This window comes from Lynx rufus, unplaced genomic scaffold, assembly GCF_022079265.1.
Source record: "Lynx rufus isolate CCGP_SWC_20201006 ecotype Redwood Valley unplaced genomic scaffold, mLynRuf1.p SCAF_14, whole genome shotgun sequence".
NCBI lineage: Eukaryota > Metazoa > Chordata > Mammalia > Carnivora > Felidae > Lynx > Lynx rufus.
Genome location: NW_025814828.1, coordinates 32,914,614 through 32,935,044, shown reverse-complemented (window position 1 = coordinate 32,935,044; position 20,431 = coordinate 32,914,614). Strand labels below are relative to the sequence as shown.

Sequence of the window (20,431 nt, the reverse complement as noted above, 5' to 3'; positions counted from 1 at the left end):
GAGATCATGACCTAATCCAAAGTTGGACAGATAAAAATGACTTTTTTTTCAATATATGAAATTTATTGTCAAATTGGTTTCCATACAACACCCAGTGCTCATCCCAAAAGGTGCCCTCCTCAATACCCATCACCCACCCTCCCCTCCCCCCCCACCCCCCATCAACCCTCAGCCCGTTCTCAGTTTCTAAGAGTCTCTTATGCCTTCCACTTCCTGCTTTTAAAAAACAGTTTACGTACACCTACAAGGCTGTCTACTAAAGCATGGTGTAATGAAACCCTCTTTTACTCCATAACCATAATCTCAAAGGTAAGTGAAAGTTGAATACAGCTGCTAGAATGGGATCCAGATGTTCTATCTCATCTGAGGGAGAAAATAACAGAAGAGACATTCAGGGAGTGATATAGGTCATTAAAGGCATTGCAGACATGCTATTAGCTGGCATTTCATTTAATAGAAAGCTAAAGTGTCTAGTGATGAAGACTAAATTTTTTAAAAATGTTTATTTATTTATTTTTGAGAAAGAGAGAGAGTGCATGTGCAAGCAGGGAGGAGCAGACAGAGAGGGAGAAAGAGAATCCCAAGCAGGCTCTGTGCTGTCAGTGCAGAGCCTGATGCGGGGCTCGATCTCATGAACCATGAGATCATGACCTGAGCTGAAATCAAGAGTCGGACACCCAACTGACTGAGTCACCCAGGTGCCCTGAAGATTTATATTTTTAACTCTTTATTAAAATGTGATTTGCATACATTAATTATTCAGAATAAGGAAGAAAATGAGGAAAGATCACATATATTCTCTCACTAAGCATTGATTTGGATTGAAAACTTTTCAGTATGCCTTCTGTAGTAAATTGATGATTGTCTTTCTTGAAAAAAATCAATTTTTACAGACTTATTTTAACAATAGCTTCAAAAGCATTTTATATGTGTCAAATGCCTTATGTGATTTACCTCATTTATTTTAAAAATGTTCATATCCATTTGTAGTAGGATGAATAGTGGTCCTCCCATCAAAGATATTTAGGTACTTGTAGGTTCACAACCCTCTCGGAGCTTTTCTGATATAATCTGAAAGTAGCCCCTGTATGCAGAGGGCAGGACAAGACCGAAGAAAGAGGCAGTCCTCACCATGTCAGTAGGTGGGATTTTAATAATAAGCAAAGGGAACTTCCATATGAGGCTTGTCTTGGGTGGCAGCATGATGAATAGATTCCCATACTTGTCCTCCAAATCTTAAAAGTTTATATAAAGAGACCCTAACTGGGTTCAGTCACGTATACTGTGCAGGTGTTTTCAACATTACATCACCATCTCAAGGCTTTGTCTTTGGAGCAGACTCTGGGAGCAGGAAAAGCAGGTGGAACCCACAGTCCAAGGACAGAGCAGGAGGTGAGGAGCCTCTGAGTGCCCAGGTTCAGCTCATCGGTCAATTAGCAGTCACGTCTTTTTTGATCACGTTCTCCAACAGTACAAATCCTTGGAACCTGTGAATATATTACCATACGTGGTAAAAAGGACTTTGTAGATTTGATTAAAGACTGAGATGGGGAAATTAGCATATATTATTCTGGGTGGGCCCAATGTAATCATAGGGGTCCCTATTGGAGGGAGGCAGGAGGCTCAGAGGCATAGATAGAGGATGTGAGAAATGAATCAGAGACCAGAGAGAAGATGCTATGCTTGCCATCAGCCAAGGAATGCAGCTCCAGAATCTGTAAAAGGCAGGAAAATGGATTCTCCTCTAGAGTTTCTAGAAGGAATACAGGGCTGCCGACACTGTGCTTTGAGCCCAGTGAAACTGATTTTAGACTTCTGACCTCCAGAACTGTAAGAAAACAAATCTGTGCTCTTGTGAGCCAGGTGGCTTTTGGTAATTTGTTGTAGCAGCAGCAGGAAACTCTCACATCATTTTACAGATGAGAGAGGAGAGCACTGGGGAGATGAGTTGCTTGCCCAGAGTCATGTGGCTACTTGGTGCCAGAGCTGAGATGTAAATCTGAGAAGGCTGTTGCACTGCTTCTTATTTCAGCCACCAAAAGCATTTTGTAAAGCCGGGGCTTCATCATAAATAATAAAATCATTTCATGAGTATCAGCTGCCAACCCAAAACCCCGACTTGAACTCTGCTCTCCTGCTTTTGTTTGCAACACGTAACATGACTCTTTGTCACAAGACTGATAGAATAGTCATTGGTTTCTAGTCCCCTTCTGACAGCCTGGATGTCACTGACAGGTTCGTGGAGGAACCACACGTATACAGAACTAAGCCTGAGGTTTGTTGACCAACAAGCGTAAGGTCCCTACTATCAGTTTCTGCCTATTTCACCTGGACCTGAAAGGGGGAGAGCTCTTCTCTGTCTTCTCCATCACTTTCCCCTGCCCCAGAATTTATGTGAGCTCTCACGGTCCCACCCTGGGCAGTTAGCAAAGGTTCATCCTCGCGAAGATGTTAACCAGTAATTTAAGTGTTAGTTGAGAGATTCAAGTGTCAGCTATCCCAGAATACTGGCAAGCTGATAGGATTCCCTCCAAGAGCAAAGGTGTATGCATTTCACATGACCCTAAAGTCTAGCTCCCTGAATACTTTCAGCAAATAATGTTTGGCCTAACAAAACTAAGAGGGTCTTACTGCTTGCTAGTGAGAAACTGACGATGTTTCACATAAACACGTACAGTCACACGCAAACGTCTGTTAGGATACATAACCACAGTACAATTACCAACATTTTCTTTCTGTTCTAGTACAGGATCCAATCTAAGATCATGCATGGAATCCACTTGTCATGGATCTTCAGACTCTCTTAATCTGGACCAGTTCCTCAGCCTTTATTTTCTTTCATAACATTGACATGTTGGAAGCATGCAGCCTGGTTATTTTGTAGGGGCACTGCTCATTTGAAGTGTGTCTGAGATTTGTTCGTGACTAGATTTAGGTTATGCATGTGGGGCAGGAATATCCTAGAAGTGATGTGTGTCCTTCCCAGTGTATCACATCAGGAGGCACGTGATGTTGGTCTGTTGTATTACTGGTGATGGGCCTGCTCTTAGGAAATGCACACGAAAGTGTTTAAGACTAAACATAGGCAATTTATTCTCAAGTAGTTCAGAAAAAATAATATGGAGAGAATAATGTAAATGTGATATATTAATAGCTGATAAATCCGGGTCAAGAGCATACCGGATTTCTTTGTACTATCCTGGTCATTTTTCTGCATGCTTGAAATTACTTTCAAATAAAAAAGTTTTTTAAATTGGACATTTGAAGCTCTCTTCAGCATGTACAGATTTCTCTGGCAGTTGAGGGCGGAGTATGTTTTGGGGAGATGCTGTTCTTTTGTGAGGGAAGACACTTTGGTGGGCTTTTTGGTAATTCAAAGACACTGCCTGGTCTAGGTGTTAGCGGTGGAGTCAGGAAAGATCTAAACTGCATAGCGCAGTAAAATGAAAGGGTGACATTCTTGTGTGGAGAAACTTATAGTGTTATCTGATTTCAAACTTACACTGGAGATTGTGAAAGAGAATGTCATGGTGGATACGAGTGGTTCTCACAGAGATGACAACTAGGTCCCAGAACAGGACAGAATGTCTGGCCACAGAGAGGACATGGCCAATGAGGGTGACGATCGTAGAGAACAGGGACACACAATAATAACTGCTTGTTTTCCTTTTCCTATACTGTAATTCTTTTGTGTTGTTTGTGTGTCTTCACTAGAGCTGATTAATCAGCACAACACAGAATCAGCTTGATTTAATGGTCATCTTGGAGGATAAGGCAGATGCTGGCCATGGGTGAAGGAGGCTAGAGGGGCTGAGGGAGTAGAGAGAAGTCCTGATGAGATGATCAGAGGATCCCCAGGAGCAGCAGGAGACAACCAGGAGGATACCAACGTCTGAAAATCCCCAGAAGTATTTGGGAAAATACACAGGACTTGCAGGCATGGTCTGGGGTTTGAACTGTAGTGATTTGCATACTAAGGGGAAAAAGACGGCAGAACGTGATTATATACAGGACAGCAGCATTCATTTGCCACTTATGAAATCACATACAATCAACAGTATGTATATATACTTACTGCAACAATCATTAGGAGAATAACTTCTGAGTTAGCAAAGTAAATTCATCCATTGTAGATAAGCTAGATCAAGAATGGGAATTTCCCACGTGTGTACTTTCAAACTTTGCTAGTTCCGGGACCATGTGTAAAAAAGATTAAGCAGATAATAAATATTTATTTTATTTAAATGCAGTGAGAGTATTAAGTTATGGTCATTTGTGAGATTTACTAAACTGCTTTCTTGAGTCTGAGATCTCAGTAATTAAAGAAGTCTACGAAACTCAACCAAGAGTTCAAATGAATCATAGGGTTTTATTTTCTCACCGATATGGGAAGACATCTGCACACACTGAACTTGAAACTACAGGCTAAAAATGTAAATATTGCTGTCAGTTCAAGGAAGTGAAGATATGCAGACTGAAGCCAGACTTTTATATAATTCAGAGACCACACACGTTTCCTGTTCTAAAAAAGTTCCCTGGGTTCACTGGATTAACAATTTTGAACAAAGGCAAACATTTCGCTGGAAATGAAACCACAATTTTAAAAACAGATTCAAAGACTATGAATGACATTTAAAATTTCTTCAATTGCCTTTGAAATTTAAATATCTACATTTATACATGTACAATTGAGTAACTATCAGTCCTGTGAGTGTGATTCAAATTTAAAACTATTAATTTGGCTTAAAAATGAAACTTGCTCATCAAAAATGGCAGTGTCCAAGGCGCCTGGGTGACTCATTTGATTGAGTGTCAGACTCTTGATCTTGGCTCAGATCGTGATCTCGCTGTACATGAGTTCAAGCCCCACATCAGGCTCTGTGCTGACAGCACGGAGCCTGCTTGAGATTCTCTTTCTCCCTCTCTCTCTCTCTCTCTCTCTTTCTACCCCTCCCCTGCTCATTCTCTCTCTCAAAATAAATTTAAAAAACTTTAAAAAATGGCAGTTTCCATGGAAATATGGCACACATGTGGAATATAGATGCTAAAAACTCTCATAAATCATCTAGCAATATGGCCCAATGATGAGCAATGCTTGGGTCTCAGATGACTGTATAAAATTGTTATCATTAATGAAAGAGCTGAAATCAAAGGGACACCATGAGTAATGCAAGCCCAGAACAAAATGAGGTACTCCCTGGCTGTATTCACTTCACATTTCTCCAGGATAATTTAGTATGTTAAATACCAGCATAACAGGTGTTGTTTTTGACTACTCCAAAGATTTTCTCAACTTCCTTCTCCCCTGCTGCCTCCTAATATAGAGAATGAAAAAACAAATACTAGGTCTCCCAAACTTCCCCAAACTCCTTGCAAGTAGCCTTAAAATAGAATTTTCCAGGGCGCAGGGGACAAATCACTACTAGAAAAGCTTTTTGTTTTAATAAATAATAATAATAATAATAATAATAATAATAATAAAGTCAGGGATGACGTCAGCAAAAATGGTGGTATTATGGACTGAATTGTGTCCCTCTAAAGTTCATATGTCTAAATCTTAACCTCCAATGTGACCATATTTGGAGATAGAGCCATTAGGGAGGTCATTAAGGTTAAGCAAGGTTGTAAGGGTGTGGCCCTAGTCTGATAGGACAGTGTCCTGGTAAAAAGAGGAAGAGACACCAACCAGAGACTTCTTTCTTTCTCTGCATGTGCACAAAGAGGCCATTTCTGAGGGTGTAGCTAGAAAGCAGGAGTCTACAAGCCAGGAAGAGAGACTTCACTAGAAATCAACCATAATGGCACCTTGATCTTAGACTTCTAGCCTCGAGAACAGTGACAAAATGCTTTTAAGTTATTTAAGCCACCCAGTCTGGAATATTTTGTTATGGCAGCCTGAGAAGATTAATATAGGCAAGTAAGGAAATCCAGAGGTCTGTCCATCCCCAGAATCATTAGAAAACCTGGGAAAAACTGTCAGGATAAACCTTATCAGAACTCTGGAAGATAATGAAAGGGTTATAGCAATTGAGCAAATGTTTAAGAGAATGGTCACTAAAACATGGTAGGAGAGCTTTGTGGCATTTTCCCTTGTCCTTGTCCAATCCCCTTGCCCCTATGTGGCAGTGGTCTTGAAGAGAGCAGACTGCATTCCCTTTGCAGGTACTGGGTTGTAGAGGGATCAGAGCAGACCTTGTTCCTGAGGATCGACATTTGTCCGTTTTGACCTATCTGGGGGCTCCCTGAGGGACCGACACAAGGTGCTTAATTTTGTTTCCCCTAAATCAAAGCTCTTTCAAAGTGAAGTGGCTAAGAAAAGGTCCTTCCTCAAAGACATTGAAAGGAAATCCATTTCCACCTGGGGCAAAACATAAGACAGGGTAAACAATAGATACACTGACAGCCTGGCAGGAAACGTTGGAGTGTGAGATTATTTGGGGAATAAGGGTTTTGACAAGCTGCTGTGTAGACTGGGGAAACTAGAAGGCCATGCACACACACACACATCCAGGGCAGGAAGCATGCTCAGAAAAGACCTAAGAAAACCATAAGCTTCCACTTCTGGCTGATCATTAGGCTCTGATCAAGTAGGAAGTGAATGTTAAGGCAGAACTGTAAATGGTTTGGCTAAGGGTTGAAGGACCGCCCCAACACAGAGCCAATCCTCAAAGACCTACAGAGTATATTCTCTCTCTCTCTCTCTCTCTCTCTCTCTCTCTCTCTGTGTGTGTGTGTGTGTGTGTGTCTGTTTATCTGTCTCTCTCTCTCTCTCTCTCTCTCTCTCTTTAAATTTGGCTCCATGTGTTTAAGGAAATCTCTGTCAAATAAGTAGCTGACTTCTGAGTTAAAGGAAAGAGACCTCATATTCCACTCATGGCAAAGAATACATTCTTTACAAAAGCAGTTTAGGAAAGTCACTAAACAACTGCGACCCATAGCAAGCAACAACAAATCCCGGAATGGGGGAGATTCTAAGTCACCATACCATAATTTTCAAAATATCCAGTTTTTAGCAAAAAAATTACAAGGCATGCATAGAAACAAGAAAGTATGAATAAAGTATGGCCCAGATGAATGGATAAAGAAAACGTATTCAGCCATAAAAAAAGTGGTAAGAAATCTTACCACTTGCAACAACAAACTGGATAAACCTGGAGGGAACTATGCTAAGTGAAATAAACCAGATACAGAAAGACAAATACTGTATAGCCTCACTTATATGTGGAATCTCAAAAAGTCTAACTCATAGAAGCAGAATAAAATGGCAGCTGCCAGATATTGGGGGTTGGGAGAAATGAGAAGACGTTGGTCAAAGGGTACAAACTTCCAGCTCTGAGATGAATAAATTCTGGGGATCTAATATGAAGCATAGTGACAATGGTTAACAATACTGTGTCATATGCTTGAAAATTGTTCAGAAACTAGATCTTAAATGCTTTCACCACAAAAAAGAAATGTTAACAATGCAAAGTGATGGAGATGTTAACTAACCCTTTAGTAATGATTTTTTCAATATATACATGTATCAAATAATCATGGTGTATGCCTTAAACTTACATAATGTTATCTGTCAATCATATCTCAATAAAGCTAGGGAAAAGAAAAGATAAGGTCATACATGGGTAGGATGGACCCTGAATGCAGGGAGTGGTGTCCTTATATTAAAAGGGAAAAAAAAAAAAAAGGATGTGAAAGGGGTCCTGGGTGGCTCAGTTGGTGGAGTGTCCGACTCTTGATTTTGGTTCAGGTCATGATCCCCGGGTCATGGGATTGAGCCCTGTGTTGGGCTCTGTGCTGGCCGTGGAGCCTGCTTAAGATCCTCCTTCCCTCCCTCTGCCCCTCTCCCCCATTCATGCTCTCTCTCTCTCTCTCTGTAAAATATAAATAAATAAATAAATAAATAAATAAATAAATAAATAAATGTGAAAACATGAGGGGAGAAGATCATGTGACAATAGAGGCAGAGATCAGAGTGCTGCAGCTGCAAGTCAAGGAAGGCTGGCAATTGTCAGAAACTATTAAAAGCTAGGAAGAGGCAAGGAAGGATTCTCCTCTACAGGCTTCAGAGGGACCATGGGCCTGTTGACCACTTGGTTTAGGAATTCTACCCTCCAGAACTATGAGACAATACATTTTTGTTTAAACCACTCAATCTGTGGCATTTTGTTATAGCCTAAGAAACTAATACATGCCTCCTGTAGAGAAGACGACATGCTCAAAGGCCTGGATGCAACAGAGAATATGGCTCAGCTAAGGATCTGCAAATAGCTCAGTGTATTTGAAACTAAGAGAGAGAGGAGGGTAATGCCAAAAATGAGGCTGACGAGATGAATGAGCAGGGGTCATATTATGCAGGAGTTTGTAATTTATCCTAAAGGTAAAGTCAAGATACACTGAAAGGTTGAAGAAGGGGAATAAGATGATTCGATTTGTGTCTTAGAAGAGTACTATGACTTCAATAGGAAATGGATCAGGAAGGAGCACTATAGACAGAATAAAAGTTAGGAGGCTCCAGAATTTGCCTCAGTGAGTATGTAAATTGGCTAATACAGTGTAAGAAAATACCCCGAACTTAGTAGCTTAAAACTCCATCCAATATTATTTCTTGTGGATCAGTTGATAGATGACTAATCTAGGCTGGGCAAGTTGGGGGTCAGCTGATCTAGACTGGGCTTAGCTGACTGTGACTCCACACCCTGTGGTTTTTGTCCTCCTCCTAGGGACAATATGGGTACATCCTTCTCATAGTCATGGAAGAAGTGCAGGAGAGCAAGCCCAGGCAGACAAGCACTTTTTCAAGCCCCTGCTAGCATCATGTCTGCCAACATCCCATTGGGCAAAGTGCTCCACATGGTTGAGCTCAAGTCCAAAGGGCAGAAAAAAAAATACATGTCATCCCTTCTTGGGAGGAGCTGTAAAGTCACATTATAAAGGGTGTGCACATAGGGAGGGGTGAGGAATTGAGGCCATTAACACAATCCACGTGTCATGTGGGAAACTACCTTAATATGATGGTGGCCTCCAAGTACACCACCAGGCAAACTATCCCAGAGGTCGCAGAAAAGACAGACCCACAGACCATATGAAAAAGCTTGAATCACAGAGTTTATCAGACAAAGTGTAAAACACACAGCAAATGGCAAGGGGAAGAGATGAGGTAGGTTGCCATACTGAGCACAGGGTGCAAGCAAGCAGAACCACACTTCCAGAATCCTGGAATATGCAGTGGGCACACCTTCTGTCTATCTGTCTCTTGCTGCATCAGCCTTCCCTGCTGATGGTGTGGTTATGAGCATTAGAACTGAAGTTTGAGCCAGCGGTCGACAGACAGAAAGTTCCTAGGACCAGCAGCACACACTTCCTCTGAGAGATGCAGAGACAAGTATACCAAGCCACAGCTAGAGTTGTCACTAAGTCTGCTGAACAGCTGAGGGTTTCATTTGTATTTTGTAGGAAGAGGACACACGGGACCAGGATGATGTCACCAGTGGGTGGCCAACATAAGACTTCACAAACACGGAATCCCTCATAATCCTCATGTAAAATAGTATGCCTCGAGTACCTTGGGTATATTTTTCATACATATCATGAGGACTAGTATTTCCTTGTTCCTTCCATCCTTTTCTCTCTATGTTCATACACATTTGCTGCACATACTATACTTATCTCACATCACATGTCTTCCAGGTTAATAACTTACTCTTTGTTTTGGACTGAATTTTGTCACTCCAAAATTCATATGTTGCAGCTCTAACCCCAGTGTGAATGTACTTGGAGAAAGGACTTTTAGGAGATAATTAAGGTTAAATGAGATCATACAAGTGGGACCCTAATCTGATAGGACTGGTGTCCTTATGAAAAGAGGAGGAGAAAAAGATCTCTCTTTTTCTATACACACACACACACACACACACACACACACACACCCCAAGGACACCTTGTGTGTGAAGACACAACAATAAGGCAGCCATCTACAAGCCAGGAAGAGAGGCCTTACCAGAGTTTAATCATGCCAGCACTCTGATCTCACACTTCCAGGCCTCAAAACTGTGAGAAAATAAACTTCTCTTATTTAAGCTACCCAGTCTATGGTATTTTATTATGACAGTCTGGGCCAACTGAGATACTGATCTCTGCCTAACACATTGTATGAATTTCACCCATCCCGTTCATTTTCTTGTCTTCTACAGCAGAATTGAATATTCTCAAATAATACAGCAAATATGCACTATACTACCACTGTGAGAGACAGTAGTGATGTGAATTAGACTAGAATAGACTAGAGAGAATGGCAAGGGAGAGAAATGGAAACTTCAGAAGTAATATTGCCAGGATTTGTTGACTGAGGAATTAGTTGGATGAGACTGAGGCACAGGAAGGAGTCAAGGCTGCCCTCTGGTTTTTGGCTTGGGCAGCTGGGTTGACGGTAATGCCATATGGAGAAAATGGCCAGGAAAAACAACCATTATGTAGAGAATGGTAATGAAATTCAGTTTTATACAGGACTGAGTTTAGTGGATTGGAAAAGAGAGATTTCCAAAGGGAAGCACTGGCTGGTAGTTGGATGTATAAATGTGGGACTCAGTAATGAGGTCTGGGTGGAAGCATAGGTGTGGGTATCATAAGTAAGCAGAAGGTAAACAAGGTCATAGGAGAGTGTAACAGTAAGAAAGAAGGAGTCTCAGGGAAGATACTTCTTGGAGACTTTGGTTTGAAGGACAGTAGAAGAGAATGAGTCTGAAATGGAGAAGAGGAAAGGCAGTCAGAGAAGATTAGGGCAAACGTACAACTATGAAGCTTGGCAGCCACTAGAGTCTCAGGTACCAGTCATTTGATGCCAAGAGATTAAGTATGATACAGAATAATAAGTGAGCCCAGATTTAGCAATATAAGTAAGTTATTAGTAACCTCAGTAAGAGGTTTCGGTAGACAGCAACAAGGGGAGCCAGATGTTAGTGGGTTGAGATGAAAGATTGGAGTCAACAATCAGTCAAAATGGCTGGCTCTGATAGGGAAGAGATAGCATGGCTGTCATCGAGAAGACATGTGGACACCAGAGGGATTTGGTTTCATTTAGTCTTTAATTAAGAGCTTGTTAAGTATTGTTGAGAAGGAGCTAGGACAAAGGGAGAGGCTACACTTGGAGGATCTTTGATAGAGCAAGGTTCCTGAGTATAGGGAAGGACGGAAATGGAAGGAGCCTTAGGTAGGTGGGGGAGGGACTCTTCTCTTATAAAAGGAGGGAAACAGAGTGCAGATGCAAAAAGGTCTGTAGGGTTGGTGGCAGGAGTTTGAAGGACTTCCTCTTTGTGGTTTCCATTTTCTTTGTGAAAGAACAGGAAAGGTTTTCTGTTGAAAATGAAGTGGTTAATGGACATTTCAGGAAAATGAAGAAAGCTTTCAAGTTTTGTGGCTGCTGTTCAAACATAGGGCTTGGATGTAGAAAAAAAATGATTTAGGGGCGCCTGGGTGGCTCAGTTGGTTGAGCATCCGACTTCGGCTCAGGTCATGATCTCACACTCCATGAGTTCGGGCCCCATGTCGGGCTCTGTGCTGAAAGCCCAGAGCCTGGAGCCTGCTTCGAATTCTGGGTCTCCCTCTCTCTCTGCCCCACCCCCACTCATGCTCTCTCTTTCTATCTCTCTGTCAAAAATAAATAAACATTAAAAAATTTAAAAAAAAAGAAAACAAAATGATTTCAAGGCAGAGTTAAGAACCCAGTTGGGTCTGAGATCATAAATCAGCAGTGGTATGCATCTGTGGGTAATTTTCATAGCTCTCCTTACCAACTTATGTGCAAGTGTAGAGGAAGAAGGTGGTTGAGGTGATCAGGGTTGGGTTTTGCCTGATGGGTAGTACAGAAGGACAGTGTGTGAGGGAGTTGAGGACACATGCAAGAGATAGCTGACATGATGTATGGTAGAAGTGAAGATGGGTAGAGCACCAGGAAGTGAACATGCAGGAGGAAGGCAAAGTCAAAGAATCAAAGAGAAACCAAAGGTTTTGATGAAGTTGAGACAATCACCTTGGGTGTGAGGGAATGAGGAAGAGAGGGAAGCAGAAGTAGTGATCTAAGGGGTCATGTCTGGGATGGGAACTTTAGAGCAGGTATACTTCCGAGAGATGACCAGTTTCAGAGCATGGCTATGGGACAGGGCGGCTGAAGCAGAGTCGGGGTGAAGATCTCTGAATGAGCAGGTGAAGGAAGAGTGAGGCAGGGTCTGGGTCCACTGAAGTCACCCAGAATGAAGGCCCTCCTCTAGTTGAAAAGGGGTTTTACGAAATTACATAGAATTTGTTTGAATCCAGACTCCCTACTTAAAGCTATATGACTTTAGTCAATCTATTTAACCTCTCTTAGTCTCAGCTTCCTCATCTAAAAAATGGAAGGATATTAATATCTACCTCACTGGGTTGGTGGGATAATGAAGGGTACAAATGCACACAGTGCAATGCTCAACAATGCATGAGTTTTACCTTCCTTATAAGTGTAGTGCACAAAATTGAGAAAAATGTTCTAGGTGTTGTGTGACTTGTCAAGAATGAAGGGTGACCGTGACTGTCTATGTTTTTTTTAAGATATTCATTTTATTTTACTTTAGACAGAGAGTGAGCAGGGGATAGGGGCAGAGGGAGAGAGAGAGAGAGAGAGAGAGAGGGAGAGAGAGAGAGACAGAGACAGAGAGAGAGAGAGAGAGAGAGAGAGAGAGAGAGAGAGAGAGAGAATCCCAAGCAGACTCCATGCTCTGTGTGGAGACTGATGCAGAACTCAATCCCACAATCCTGGGGATCATGACCTGAGCTGAAATCAAGAGTTGGACTCTCAACTGACTAAGTCACCAAGGCACCCTCTTGACTGCCTATGTTTTAAAGACAGCATGTCTATGGTGCAATCTCAGACCAACTGTGCTACCTTTTTAAAGACTTGCCTCATATTATTGGCTCACATAGAAATGTGCAACCAATTTCAACCACCAGAACATTTTAATATAAACTGCAGCAATTGAATTGAGGTATCTGATAAAAAATATCAGGCTGAGTATCTATAAATTGTGAAGCCTCATGGGAGGAAGGGATCATGTATCAGGCCTCCATAACGAAACACCACAGACTGGGGAGCTTAAACAACAGAAATTTATCATCTCACAGTTCTGGAGACTGGAAGACCAAGATCAAAGTCTCAGCAGAGTTAGTTTCATTCCAAAGCCTCTCTCCTTGGTTTCTAGATGGCCACCATTTTCTTTGTCTTCACATGCTCTTCCCTCTGTGTGTGTCTGTGTTCTAATCTCTTCTTATAAGGACACCAGTCAGATTGGATTGGGGCCCATCCTAGTGGCTTCATTTTAACTTAACTGCTTCATTAAAGACTTGATAAAGTTTTGATACAGTCACATTCTGAGGTCCTGGGGGTTAGGACTTCAACATAATGAATTTGGGGAGGAATACAATTCATCCCATCTCATTTGTAAATGAGAATTCCATTTTAACACACTGCAGATTGGGGTGCCTTGGGGACTCAGTCAGTTATGTGTCCGAGTCTTGATTTTGGCTCAGGTCATGATCTCATAGTCATGAGATCGAGCCCCGCGTTGGGCTCCATTCTGTGTATGGAGCCTGCTTAAGATTCTCTCTCTCTCCCTCTCCCTCTCTCTCTCCCCAGTTCAGGCTCTCTCTCAAAAATAAAATAAAATAAAACACTGCAAATTTGTCAAGGCTTCTGGTCATATGTTAAGACACATTAGAAACACACAAAAGTAAAAAATGTTGAGACAATATCAATTTAGTTTCAGGGGCGCCTGGGTGGCTGAGTCGGTTAAGCATCCGATTTGGGCTCAGGTCATGATCTCATGGTTCATGGGTTCAAGCCCCGCGTCGGGCTCTGTGCTGACAGCTCAGAGCCTGGACCCTGCATCAGATTCTGTGTCTCCTTCTCTCTCTCCCCCTCCCACACTTGTGCTCTGTCTCTGTCTCTCAAAAATGAATAAACGTTGAAAAAAAAAGTCTCTAAATTTAGTTTCAATAATATGTAATAATAGTAGCATAATATATAATATTCATACTAAAAGGGAAAACCCCTGAAAAATTATTCGCTGAGGGAAGAAATAAATAATGCATCCTGTTCTGTAAAGATAAAATGGGTAAACTGTTGAGTCTATGAAACAAAACAAAACAAAACAATTCACGGGAGCAGGTGGTCTCTCTCTATATTTAAGAGCTGGGCTGGCATTTGAACACATGTTTCTTCTTGGCAACGTAGGTAGAAACGTTTCTTTGGAGTTTGAACTATAGAAGCAGCTCTGTGAAAAAGCTACAATGATGATGCTACTGCCCTGCCGGTGGGTGCTTGGGATTGCCGTCAGAGATGAGAAGTCGAGGACATTGCATTATCTGAATTTTCTCACCCAGTCCTTATTTGAAGGTCACCCAATTTCAAGATGGCCACATAGGGATGGGAAGGAAAACAACATTTCTTGAACATCAATTACTGGCAGGGTCTGTGATAGGTGGTCTGCATTCACTAATTTAATACGGTGCTCATATGAAGATTAAGAAGTAGTTCTTCTCGGGACGCCTGGCTCAGTTGGTTAAGCGTCTGACTCTGGATTTTGGCTTAGGTCATGATCTCATGGTTCATGAGTTCAAGCCCTGCAGTGGGCTCTGTGCTGACAGCTCAGAGCCTGGAGCCTGCTTAGAATTCTAGCTCTCTCTCCCTCTGCCCTTCCCCTGCTCCCCTGATTGCTCTTTCTTTCTCTCTCGAAAGAAGAAGTACTTCTCATCCCCATTCTACAAATGACTATGCTGAAGATTAGAAAAGCCAGGTACCTCACCTAAAGTGTCACGGTGGTAGTAACAGAGGTAGGATTCAAACTTAGGTTGGTCTAAAGACAAAGCATTAGTACTTTTGATTATACCAAACAAATGGGTCTAGACCACTGCTGTCCAACATAGTAGCCACTAGCCATATGTGGGTCTTTAGATTTAAAATAAGTAAGTTTAAATAAAATCTAAAATTGAATCTCTCAGCTGCACTAACCATATTTCAGGTGCTCGGTAGCTATATGTAGTTAGTGGTTTCTGCATCGGAGAGCCCAGATGTAGAACCACTTCCATTATCATTGAAACTTCCATTGGACAACACTAACAGCCCCTGGTATGATTTAAGTGTATAATCGCTTCTGTGAACCTTTCATTGACCAGATGTTTTACAGCAACTAATAAAAATGTACATTTTAAAGGTACCAATTTGATCACTTTTGGAAAATCTCTAAAAATCATGAAAGATGCACGTCTTCAAGTGCATATACCGTAAATGGACAATTTAACTAATAATTTTAAAGTGAACAGGGGTGCCTGGGAAGCTCAGTCAGTTGGGCATCTGACTGGCTCAGGTCACGGTCTCACAGTTCATGGGTTTGAGCCCCACGTCAGGCTCTTTGCTAACGCATCAGAGCCTGGAGCCTGCTTTGGATTCTGTGTCTCCCTCTCTCTCCTCCCCTCCCCCCACTCACACTCTGTTTCTCTCTCTGTCTCAAGAATAAAATATTAAAAATTTTTCATATAACTTGAATCATAGGGGTTCCTGGGTAGCTTAGTCGGTTAAGTGTCAGACTCTTGATACCGACTTAGGTCATGATCTCTTGGCTTGTGGGTTCAAGTTCCACTCGGACTCTGCACTGACGGCACATAGCAGGCTTGAGATTTTCTCTCTGTCTCTCTGTCTCTCTGTCTCTCTCTCTCTGTCCCTCCCTCACTTGTGCTCTCCCCCTCTCTCTCAAAATAAATAAACATTTAAAAAATTGAATCATAAAGTAGGCATTTTTTTTCTTCTTGTTTTTATGTTCAAAATAACATTAGTAAGACTCATCCATTTTATTACATATAGCTATAGTTCATTCATTTTCTTTATTGTATATATAAAATTCCCTTTGTATATGTATATGTGTATTATGCCACACTTTATTTTTCTCTTCTGTTGGTGGCTGTTTGAGTTGTATCCAGTGTTTGACTATTACAAATATTATCCTTCTCTGAAAAAAAGGAGGATTTTCCATTCTGCCCAGGTGAGAATTGGGTTAATAGAGATTTCCAAACACTTCTCACCACAGCCACAATAAGAATACATTTTGTATTGTGACTCAGTATACTCATAAATGTATAGAATGGAAATGAAACTTTCCCCAAAGAACAATTGCCTTGATACGTGCAATGCCCTTTTATATTTTCCTTTGTATTCAATTCTAGGGTCTCCTTTAAAAAAAAAATGTGGCTTTGGGTTTCAAAGTCTAAGTTAGTTAAAAATAACATTAAATGGACTTTCAGTTCCCTTGGTGGCCAACGTTGTGGCCATGAATGTGGAAGCCACAGGTAGAAGAATTCTGGAATGTAAGTTATAAGAGATATGGATGGCAACCCTAGGCTAGTGGGCTCTTCAGAACAAGCCTTGCACGGTTTCCACGACTCCCCATTTTTCAGGCTGATAAAATCAACCATGTAAAGAACCCAAACTCTCATGGCAATCTGTTTCTTCCTCTCTTCTTCGCCAGAATGGGTACGTAAATGCAGCATACAACCGAAAGCAGCAGGAATGTGGAATCTGTCACCAGCCTTTGTAGAAAGCATCATGTCCAAGAAATGGTCTGTCAACCTATCGCACCCAGGCTACAAAAGAGCTGACCCCGTCCCTCACGTCAACAGCCCCTCAGAGGATAATCTCTTTATTTCTTTACGGGCCCTTTCAGGAGCTAGTCCTTCCCCAAGGTGTGGACGAGTTACTGAATTACTCAGAGAAGCCAAACCTCAGCCCTGAATCAGCATGCCTCTTTGCAAGCCACCCTTTGTTTCCCCTCCATTTCCAAGTTCACTCGGCTTCCTTCAGCACTGCAGATCCTGTTGCCTCCCTCACCCTATGTCCAGCTACCTGTTGCCATTGTATTAACTTGCCTCTGGGTATTCTGGGGGCTCTTTCCCAGCTTGCTGGAGATGAGACCCTAGATTAAAGGACCACAGCCTTTCTGGAGTGGCAGGTCAAGTTGCCAACTCTGATTTTTCTGCAGTTGTCAGCCACGGATGGTGAGGGAGAGTGACATCTGGGGAGTGTGGGTGTGGGGTGGGCACAAGGGTGACGGCAGGCACTCTTGTACTCTTGGCTGCTGAAGCAGGGACATGTGATGTCCTGCAAGACCTCAAGGGAGTAGGAGGTTAAGAGGAAGGGTTTTAATTTCAGATGGCCTGGACTCGACTCCGGCTCTTCCAAATCCTGGCTGTGTGACTTGGACCAATTGTTTAACCTCAACCATGGTTTCCACACGTGTAACTGTTACTTCGCAGCCCTGTTTTGAAGATGAAATGAGATGATGCATGTGAATCACTTAACGCCTTGCAGGAAGAACGGGCCCATTGATGATAACTGCCGTTATTAATGTTTTGTCGCTGGGGAACAGAAATGGTGCAAAGGTCTAGGCAGAGGCTCTGGGAAGCAGCTAAGTGCAGGATGTAATGCCTGGGAACTGAACATTTACACTCTCAAATTCAGAAACTGGGCCTACCTGGGATGGCAAATATGGGTTTGTCTTGCGGGCCTGTTATTCACTGGAAACCTCCTGAAGAGCAGTGTTGAGAAGGACTCTGAGGTCATTGTAAGTGTCAGGGTGGCAATAAGACATAAGAATTGGTCATCTTAGCCTGTTGGGGGCTGGGAATAGAGTGACGAGTTTGGAGTGGAGAGACCAGTTGAGTACTTGTCGTTCCTGCCCCTTTAGTGATTTCATATTTGGTGATTTCATATAGAATTTTCCAGAATTTTCAAAACGGCTCTTTTTAAAAGTATTATCTCTGGTAGGCACCTTGCTAGGTGGTATACAAGCCTCAACCGTGTCTCTGCCAGGCCACAGTCTACAAGGTGCATATTTGAGGAGGTGGTTAGATGTATAACACAGGTGGGTCAAGCAGTATAAAGGAAATGAAGCAGAAGGAAAGAAACAGCCCATGACAGGATGTGGAGGGAGACAAACCAGAACGTGTGCGACTTCTGAAACAGCAGGCTAAGCTCAGGCTGGGCTCCTGTGTAAGGGGACTTCCATTGCTCCGTATCTGGCTGAACAAACGCCGCCACCTGGTGGCCAAGGCGAATGTGAGTGTCGAGGAGCCCATGTGGAAATCCCGTATTTGAAAAATGTAAGGAAAGGGGTGAATGAATAAAAACTTTAAAATATTTACAATATCATGCTTCACCATGTGAGTGTAAATGTGTGCTTGGGGCCTAGAAACCAGAGGGTAGCAGAAGTGACATTAAAATTTAAATGAAGAGGGCACCCGGGTGGTTCAGTAGGTAAGTGGCTGACTCTTGGTTTTGGCTTAGGTCATGACCTCAAGGTTGTGAGATGGAGCAGGGCTCTGCGCTGGGAGTGAAGCCTGCTTAAGATTCTCTCCCTCTCTCTCTGCCCCCTCCACTGCTCTCTCTCTCTCTCTCTCTCTCTCTCTTTCTCACAATAAGTAAACTTTTAAAAAAGGTAAATGAAGAAAACGCATCTATTTTTGTATAGCTGACATTTATTGAATATTTACCCCACGCCAGGCGCTAGTCTTAAGTGCTGAATGTGTGTTGCTCATTTACTCCGGATGTCACAGGATACAATTGTATCCTGATTTTACATTTGTGGAAACCGAGACTCAGAGGGGTGAATACACCCAACCCAAAGTCGCTCAGGAAAGAAGTGTCAGTGCTAACATTCTAACCCAGGCAGTTCAGCACACAGCCCAACGCATATATTTGAAACATACAGGAACCCAGCGATTGCAGGCCACTTTCGAAGATCTGAAGAGTAAGCAAGTAGGGAAAGGAGCTGAAATAATAATGAAGGCACAGAGATAATTGATCTTTTCTCAAGCGAATCATTGCGCAAATAGTTACCAAGCCCCGCCTCCGCACTTCCTACTGCTCTAGGTATCGAGAGGGCTACAAATCTGATATAGGATGCCCACCCACCCTCAAGGAGTTCCAGTCAAGGTAGGGAAATAAAACACGCGTGGAGGGCGCAACCAGAAAGCAATATATAATCGCATCAGAACGTGTTGTAAATTGTGCAGGGGAGAGTATCCATGATGAGCAGCAGAACTTAAGGAGCAGGAATGAGTGAGCGAGGAAGGAGGGATGGGAGCGTTGCATAATAAACAACTCTGGGTTACCTGAAGTGTCTGGAATTCAAAAGAGCCTGAAGCAGAGGACTCGGACTCCACAGAGACAGATGAAATACTGTTGGGGGGGGGGGGTTTAGTGGTTGATAGTAAACACAATTGAAGTTGTCTTCCCTCCTGCATTTATTTACTTTTTAACTCCAACTCTTCCCAAAAGGCATGTCAGTAGTGCCACCGCTTGGGTTTCCTTATATGAAAAGAATACTTCCTGGCAGCTTGTCACTTTTGTGTCTCCCAAGGGAAGAAGTGAAGAGCTGCAGAGGGGGAAGGGCTACGTGGAGGGAAGGAAGGGCCCGATGGTTAAGAGCACAGACTCTGGAGCCAGTCTAGATTCCAATCCCTGGTTGACTTGGCCAGCTGTGTGACTTTGGGCACGTTACTTAACCTCTCTGTGCCTGTTTCCTCATTAAGCTGCCATCAGGATTAAGATGATATGATTCGTGTAAAGTCCACAGAACAGGACCTGGCACTCAGTAAACTGTTCCTACGTGATTGTGATAAGAGTGATAGTCATATCTTAAACTGCGTATTAACAGACTTTTTCCTTTTGCATTCCGTGCAGCAGACCCTGTCCTTAGTCAGCCTGAGGCAGCAGCATCTGCCTGGGATGTGGGGATTAAGGGGTATACTATGGGCTAGAATTGGAGAGAGGAAAGCAGAGTATTTCCATTTGAAGTCGGCAAAAAGATTTTTTAAGACATGATCATGAAAGTCAGGCTTTGTCATGAGAGAGAATGGTTTTCTAAGTTCCTTTGGCTCTCACTGAGCACATCCAGAGCAAATCCTAGAGGGCTGAGGCCACACGGCTCTTGTAGAGCTGAGAGGACGCTCTTTCGGCCCCGGGCGTGTAGAGCAGGAGACTTGCTGCCCCAGAGAAGGCCAGGCTATGCGGGAGAGGAAGTGGGCAGTGGGCCCTTGGGTGATTATGGGCAGAGGGGCCCTGCTGCATCCTGACAGCAGTCCCGGACCTAAGCCTGGGAAGGGGCATAGTGAATCAATTGAGAGAACAACAAAGGTTCAGGTTGAGGAGTTTTTGCTTCTCTTCCCATTGGTGACTCTTGCAGGCACGTTTGTCTGGGCCCCCACCTGATCATGTGTTACCAAGGAGGAGGAGAGGTGCAGTGAGACAGAGGGCAGGGACTAGCCCTGCCGTGTGGCTGTAGGCATTCAGAAGCCCAGCCTCATCCAGAGGAGGTAAGATACGAGGCTGAGGCCAAAAACCTTCCATGTGCCCTCT

At 42.8% G+C, this 20,431-nt stretch overlaps 2 protein-coding genes across 2 annotated transcripts in view; both read right to left on the bottom strand.

Moving 5' to 3' along the window:
- The window catches only part of LOC124509440 (cytochrome b-245 heavy chain), a 37,835-nt gene extending 36,775 nt beyond the window's left edge, over positions 1 to 1,060 (bottom strand). The window contains exon 1 of the mRNA XM_047076059.1: positions 955 to 1,060. Within this exon, the coding sequence (XP_046932015.1) occupies positions 955 to 1,014 (60 nt within the window). The 5' untranslated portion in view covers positions 1,015 to 1,060. The remainder of the gene's footprint in view (positions 1 to 954) is intronic.
- A 75-nt stretch (positions 1,061 to 1,135) lies between these two features.
- XK (X-linked Kx blood group antigen, Kell and VPS13A binding protein) overlaps positions 1,136 to 20,431 on the bottom strand; it is a 98,224-nt gene continuing 78,928 nt past the window's right edge. The window contains exon 6 of the mRNA XM_047076064.1: positions 1,136 to 1,487. Coding sequence (XP_046932020.1) covers positions 1,430 to 1,487 — 58 coding nt within the window. The 3' untranslated portion in view covers positions 1,136 to 1,429. The remainder of the gene's footprint in view (positions 1,488 to 20,431) is intronic.